General features: G+C 34.7%; 1 protein-coding gene across 1 annotated transcript; it reads right to left on the reverse strand.

Moving 5' to 3' along the window:
- Nucleotides 1–282: 282 nt before the first annotated feature.
- Nucleotides 283–7,910, reverse strand: LOC144450244 (syntaxin-5-like). The gene is made up of 9 exons (XM_078140840.1): nucleotides 7,705–7,910; nucleotides 6,969–7,246; nucleotides 5,006–5,076; nucleotides 4,558–4,613; nucleotides 3,927–4,039; nucleotides 3,459–3,590; nucleotides 3,066–3,153; nucleotides 2,104–2,350; nucleotides 283–1,634 (listed from the first exon to the last, which is right to left on the reverse strand). Exons 2-9 carry the CDS (start codon nucleotides 7,143–7,145, stop codon nucleotides 1,475–1,477), a joined length of 1,044 nt encoding a protein of 347 aa, XP_077996966.1. The 5' UTR covers nucleotides 7,146–7,246; nucleotides 7,705–7,910; the 3' UTR covers nucleotides 283–1,474.
- Nucleotides 7,911–7,953: the final 43 nt, after the last annotated feature.

The following is a 7,953-nucleotide window of genomic DNA, read 5'->3' on the forward strand; positions in this document are numbered from 1 at the left end:
CATGAACAATGAACACTACTGCCATTGGCAATACTACAAAACAACTTTAATGAGATGTGCTTGCAATAATTGCATTAGCATGAATGTGCCATACTCTTGTCTCAGTATGCTTTGCAGTACGACTTACACCATCTGGTTCGCAAATATGTTTTTCAGTTAGTAATGGCATACATGTATTGTGAACTATCAAATATTTACCATGTTTAATCTGTACGAACATAGCACACTTCAGTCACACACAAGAAAATGAATTGAGACTTTTGACAACGTGTATGAATAGTCAGACTGTAATACTCAGATGAGTTTTAATAAAGTGATCCCATTTAGTACTTCCATCCCTTTCTTTACATTTCATTGCAGGAAACAATTCTTTCGGTTGAATGGCAGAAATTAGCCGTATCTCTCCCACTATGTTTGACATATACATACACAGCTGATGATGAAAGTACTGCCATCACCAATTTATATACATCCCAACCCTTATAAATGATCCCCATCCTCAGAGTGGTAAGCCCCTTTCTCTTATTTCTGTAGCTAGATCAGGTCCTCCTCTGAGATCTTCTCAAATTATAGAACAGATGTATCCTTGTCATGGGAAATAGTTTCAGCAGTGCAAAGAAAATAAAACACTACTTAGAAAGGAAAAGCATATGTTTTATAACATTTCAAATTCAGTCTCTCTTTTTAACAATAGCTGATTACAGCCACACAGAGAAGAATATCTTCACTGGTAAATAAACTGGACTTTGCACTTTGCTTCACTCAAGGCACCATAATATTTGTGGTCATCTGAATAAAGACTTTTTAAGAGGCAGGCACATAAAGATGTTTAACATGGGTTAAAATAGCTTGCTACACAAGCTTAACATTTCATCAGACATATGGCAGCTACTGTAAATATAAGAATCTAAAAAGAAAAAAAAAAACCACTCTCGTACATTGAATTACTATGAACTTTAGACATCGTCATTATTTAGCATTGCTTTATTGGGGTTTTTATTTTGTAAGACTTTCTAGTTGTCTGTACTTTTGACCAATTATTATAGTGGAATGCTTTAAAAAGGAAAAAAAAAATTATGAAAGAAAGAGTCCCGGGGTGATCTGTATATACATGCATTGTTCCGAACATTTCAGTTGCTAGAATTTGACTTTGATTGAAAATACCCCTGCTACATTTGTTTCTTTACATTTTGTAATGTCTATTTCTCTTCCTGATTGAACTCTACTCTCCGATCACACAAGATGACAAACCTTACTGATCGCTGGGCACATGTTGTAGAAAGAGGAGACTGTGGAAAGTGTCTGTGTCGTAATAAAATTGCATTAACAACTCAAACTCCACTGTCAGTTTTGATATTGTCCATATTGAGAAGTATGGTAGACTGATACAGACACTACCTACAGTGACATTGTTTACCGATAGCTTATTTCTTTTGTTTGTTTGTTTGTTTGTTTGTTTGTTTGTTTGTGTGTTTTATGCCATGAAGACAACAAACACAACAAAAAATACTATAAGGACAATAAATATTTTTATCATTAGCCATCGGTTTGATGTAACTGATTGGAAATATTTGAGCAATTCTCCGTGTGCTGCTTCCACATTCATGTGGGTGTCATCAATATTTTGGTCAATCCTGTGGAGACAAATAGAAAGATGGTCAAAACCAATAAATGAACAATCTTATGATGTTATTATTCATGAAGCTTTAGTTCTTTAAAGAAATACTGTGATGAAAATGATTCAAGGTAAATGTACACAAGCTTGACTTTGAACTTGATATTTACCTACATGTGAATGTTTGGGATTGATCACATCCATGATATGAGATCAGTGTACACATTGTACTCAAATACAGAATATTACATTTACAATTATCAATGAGTGTGTATGACTCTTAACTTATACAAAACAACAACATGTAAAGTTAATGTTGTATCAAGCAGGTCAATATCAAAAGAATGTCTACTATCACGGGGAAATAACACATAAAATCTAGGAGTAAATTTTATCTCAAAGAAATTCTGTCATTATGTTCTCTGAAGAATGCATGATCAGAATGCATGACCTTGATTCTGCTTGTTAATATTCCAATGCCAACTGACCTTTGTACTTGTTCTTCTTGTTCTTTCACCATGTGTGCCAATTGTTGGAATATACTGCCTAGTTCTACTATAGTAGCTTCAATACTTTCCATTGTACTAGCCCTGCTCTGAATGTAAGAATCCTGTTCATCAATCAACTGTAGTTGTTGTTGATATCTGTCTTTGTGAACATCATCCATATTTATAGCTACATCTCCACCTAGGCCACCATAGCTTGTCTTTTCGTCTTGTAGTAAAATAGAACCAGCTATATGAAACAAAAGAGACATTAATATTCATGTAATGAAGTATAATGCATTATAGTTATTTATACAGTTTTCAACATGAAAAAAATAAGAAAGGCATCAAGTCCTTTGGTACTTTCCTAGCAACTTCTTTTTACAATGAAAATCACATTCCCTATTTTATCCCTTTGTTTATGTGAAAATGGTATCAAAAGGGCCATCACACATACAGTATTCGCTTTCTGGTCCGTAACTGGCAAATAAAGATGTTATGTGTCTTCTGTTCTAGTGAAAAAATTCCATGGAGAACAATGACAAATCACAAGCTTTCTGGTTTTCTTTTGTAAATATTTCAAATTTCCTTTGTATGATCAGAACCAGAAAATAACTTAGAGGTAATGGTCACTATTTACACTTATATGTCATTATCAATAACTAAATGCTGTGATAGGATATGTACTTGTATACATTGAAATAAAGTAAAATGGTGCAATATATCTAGAAGTCTTTGAGTTCATAGGAACAACATTGGAATTTCCAAAACTTAATGAGAAGTAAAAACTTATGTAATTTTTGTATGTTCCTTATCAATGTGAAGTTAAACCTCTGACATGTTTACAGAGCAGTCAATTCATAAAACACATGCTAAACATGACATTATATCACCAAGCAAGAAATGATGCTCACAACTGCCCTTTTCTGTGGTAGGTTGGATTAGTTAACACGCAGAATACTTACTATTGCCATTTGTTGCTGATGGGGGCATACTTGCTGCTACAGGTCCCTGGGAGAACTGTTCTCTCCTTGACTTCTGTTCTTTTAGGTTCTTTATGAACAGAGCAAAAGACAAATGCAATATTTATATACTTTGCATTACATTATCTTTTTAAACTCATATATGTCTTTTGATACAATGTGGTTAAAACAAATGTTTCAAAAAATTTATCCCAAAGACTTAAATATGACTAACTTACAAATATCTATATGTCTTTGTTAAATCAATGACTGAACACATTTCATGATGTCATGTGCTATATTATTGCTGACTTCAACAAATGAATTATTCATCCTTGTCTGGCTGTGTGTCACTAGATTTTTAACAATATTTTGTTATGTAGGAATGTCAATTACCTGAGTTCTCAGTTCCAGGACTGATTTAAAGTCATTAGACATTGTAGCTAGTTTAGATTGTAGGGATACCACAACTTGACTGGAATGTGACTGAAGGTGTTTACCACTCTTATGTGCCTTCATTTTCACAAGCTGCAAAAAGAGGAAACAATACACGTCATTATATCATTATCAATGTCATGTCAAAAATGAGAAAAGGTCTTATACCATTGGAAAAACGTTGAAACTGTGTTATGATGATAGTGTATTCAAAGTTATACATGTAGTTTATTTCTTGGGTGATTGCTGAAGCAATAGAAAAGTTATATCCCTGATAAACAGACTGGCAGAATGCACTGAGACTGCAAGTATTCCAAAACCATCTTGTAGAATTAAATGGCTATAAGCTACACGTACCACAAATGTTGTATCTGTACGACACTGTCATAACCCACTGAGAAAGAGAGTAAAAGGCACAAATGCACTTACCTGTTGTAATTGTGCTATCTGTTTGTTCAGGTTATTTATATCTTTCTTTATTATATATGTCAGCTCTTGTATTTCAATGGGTTTATCATCAAAGAGTGATTTTCTTTTGGCCACTATGGAATGAAATAAGGCATTGCAAAATGAAAGGTTGATTACAATGTAGTTTAGAGAAATGGTGAATAACTAAGATAGAAGGCTACTGATTGATAAAAAAGATACAAGCATAACTAGATTTTTACTTCATATGTATCATGTCTACGATGATATGCTATTAATGATACATCATTGAAAACTCTGTAGATGTAGTGATAGCATACATGTATGTACATTGTATGGTATCCCATGTTCAATTTATAAGTCTGAACTTAAGTCACTGAACAGATGTTTCCAAAAATGTTGGTATTGTAATAATATACAAGATTTTAATTTTCATTTAATAACAAAAAAGTACTAAACAGCTGCTGAATTATTTTCGTAGAAGGAATGTTCTTACATTCAATTGAAAATACACTGTAAGTGTATTTTTTTAAGTATAATAGTGTATGCTATTCAAATTACATGGTATAAAAATCTTTCTTTCATAAGATTTCTTTGAATTTATAAATGTAAAAAGTACCCATGCTTTACTTACATATTGTGAGCTTCTCCAATTTTGCAAATGTATTGCTGATATCATACCCAATTTTCCTAAGTAATAAAATAATTGAGAAAATTGCAAGTTTACATAGCCTAGGATATTGGTTACACATTGTAATTTGTATTGAGTGATTTCCCATTCTGAAAATACAAATGTACATGTATATACAATGCAAACATTACCAAATGAACAATGGTCAGATATTTTATATAATAATTACTGCCTCCACTGTGTTATGTTCTACCATAATTTTATTGACAATAATGCTTGTTAACCTTCTATATACACACCATATAAAACATACTTCCATGCCTGTGTGTGTGTGACAATGTATATATTTGGTATTTCACATTCATCGGCTAGAATAATGGATCACATTCACACAGCAGTCTCATTATGTGATGAATGAACACTATATGTTACTGAACATTTTTATACTCACCTTGCAATCTGGGAGAATTCACTGTGTTGAAATTTTGTATTATTTTTAGGCAGTGGAGGCAACCCATTACCCTATACAAGAAAAAATGCATATCATCAGCATATTCTTTAGACTAAAAGATCAGCCATTGTGGGCACTCTTCTCATCAGGGAAAGGGATGATAAGGATGTCCCATCCCACAGCAAAGTATTCTTATAGTCTTGTTTACCCAGACTCTCATTGTTGAGAGCATAACTCCAGCCTCTCCCTTGGGGACGTCTTGTCCCTGGGGGGGGGGGTACTCCCGCCTACTGGGTATATGTATATGTGCCACCCTTTGGGGTAGGGTTTTTCGACCTTTGGTCTAAAATGGGTACTGTCTTTTTAGAGCTAATGAGATGGGGTCCACTTTTCACAATTTAAAAAAAAATTATTTTGTTTGGTCTAAAATGGGGTCCTGGAAGGAACTCTCGTCTAGTTCGAAATTTCCGGGAATTTTTTTCCCCTTCTAATTCACTGGTTGACATTTTCATATCTGAGATTATAATATACCTAGTGATAATGCTGTGCCATGATTCGCTAGAATCAGTCACGTGATAGGAAAATAGAATGACTACTTCGCTTGGGGAAATAGTCCCATCAATTTTTACATGGTCACGTGACCACCGCGCGTTCACAGCAGGTCAAAATGGCAGCTTCTGACGATGTCGTCTGCCACCGCGAGTTCACAGCATGAGGTATATTATAAAACACATATTGCCTGGCCTATATTCGGGCTATAGCACCCGTTCATTACCCCCTCGTGACTGTGAGTTACCAGAATCACATGCTATTTCCCTCGGCCTTTGGCCTCGGGAAATAGCATGTGATTCTGGTAACTCACAGTCCCTCGGGTGTAATAAACGGGTGCTATAGCCCTCATGGCCAGGCAATATGTGTTCACTATGCAATAGCATGCAAACCCCCTGAAATGCTTGTTCTTAGATATCGCCCCATAATGCAACATTACGTTAACTGTGCATGCGCAACACTGCATTCATCGTTCAACCATGCATTCAACATTGGTCTAAAATGGGGTCTTCTAAAAAGTTGGACGGTCTAAAATGGGGTTTGGTTTTGGGTCAAAATCAGTCTAAAATGGGGCCTTGGATTGACAGCATTGGCCACACATCCCTACCAGACCTGGCCAGTGGTAGGCAGAGTTCCCAGTGGTGAGAGTCTGGGTAACCGAGACTATGTATTCGTTCAGTCTAAATATTTAAGTGTGGGTGAAATCCACAAAACTGTGTTATGATACATCACTTTGATATCAGATACAGTTATTGCGAGCAAATATGAAGTGTCTAGTAACTAGAAGTAGCAAACATTTGTATTTCACTACAAAATGACCATATAATTTATATGGATTATGTACAGCACTTTAATAGTATTTGCATCAGATACACAGCTTCTCAAAATGATTGCACTGGTTACAAATAATGAAACTCAAAAATGATTTAGGAGATTGCTAACTTCATTCATTTGCAGTTACATGGACAGTCTGACAATTTTGCTGACAAAACATGGTATTTTGTACTTATAGTGAATCATGTTCATATGTTCTACTGTACTGGATTATCAGATTCTGCAAATATGACACTAACTCAAAGAACACCCAATTGCATACATACACCACTTTGTACAGTCAATGTAGGTGAGATCCTTTTCAGTGTTTATATGACAGAAATAGTGTAATTATGGGAAACTTGTAAAAGTGTATGACAGTGTCACCTTAACTTAGTCCTTAACCATGTCACCTTAACCTTGATTGCTATCAAGAATTCATGGGGTTGAAACCACTACAAAACAAATGTCAATTGATGCTTGGCTTTTGTATCTGTCATATTACTTAAATTCACAAAAAGATATCACACTTTGCATCGAGAATCATGCCATAAATGTCTTCACTTGCTATTAAATCATATGAATATTTAATCACATGTACCTGTCTTGACTGAAAAGACTTCACAGCTGATAAGAATTCCTGGGTTCGATCCCGGCAAGTCATATCTGTATCGTATCTTTCTACAAATGTTTGAGATACATTTGATTTTCCAATGTTGTTCCAATTTTCTTCTTCTCTAGCTTCATCTGAGTAAGTTCTTCTCCTTCTAGTGGTCATTGGGCCACATAATTAGACATCCACACAAAAAAACAGTTGGGTTGGGTTGGCACTTTGCTTGCCTTATAAAAAATTGAGTCTAAAAAACAGCTAGGCACTACCTGGAAATTGATAACAATACATTACATGATTATCATTCATATGAAAATGCACATAGAAATATATCCAAGAATACTGAAAAAGATCAAAGTACAATTTTCATTTAAACTCTTGGTACAAACTGTGAAGTTGTAATGAAACCACTAACGGTGACTTTATGGGTGTACATCATACATGTAATGATGAACATTGAAACTACCTTTCAAAGTATTAAATACCCCTTTCTTCCTGATGACATGTCATGGTACAAATTGTTCATAATTGAGGAAAAGATATTCATAACTCGCCTCCAACTAAATTTTCATCAAACTCCTGTTTTGGACACGCAAATATGAAGTTAGCAGCAATTTAGAATACACAAATCTACATCTTTCCTTTTTTCTCTGTCGTTACAATATTGTTGACGTTACATTTCAGAACTGCCAAGTGGCCAAACATTAAAAACACACACTGTACTTACGGAAAATGTAGTTTTCGCAGAATTTCTTGACGAACTACACAAAACTAAAGGTTACACAGATGAAGAAGATACCGGATATTACAATTTTTCGACCACAACAACTAAGAACCCAAAAACAGCACCTAAAATCCCGATATTTTTTCTATAAAAGTGGGGCAACGTATAGACGACTCAGCACCGATCTGACGTCACCAAATTTTTTAACGCATGCGTTATAGCTTGCTAAAGAATCATGGGTAAAAGAATGCA

Source organism: Glandiceps talaboti, chromosome 2 (assembly GCF_964340395.1).
Source record: "Glandiceps talaboti chromosome 2, keGlaTala1.1, whole genome shotgun sequence".
Classification (NCBI taxonomy): domain Eukaryota; kingdom Metazoa; phylum Hemichordata; class Enteropneusta; family Spengelidae; genus Glandiceps; species Glandiceps talaboti.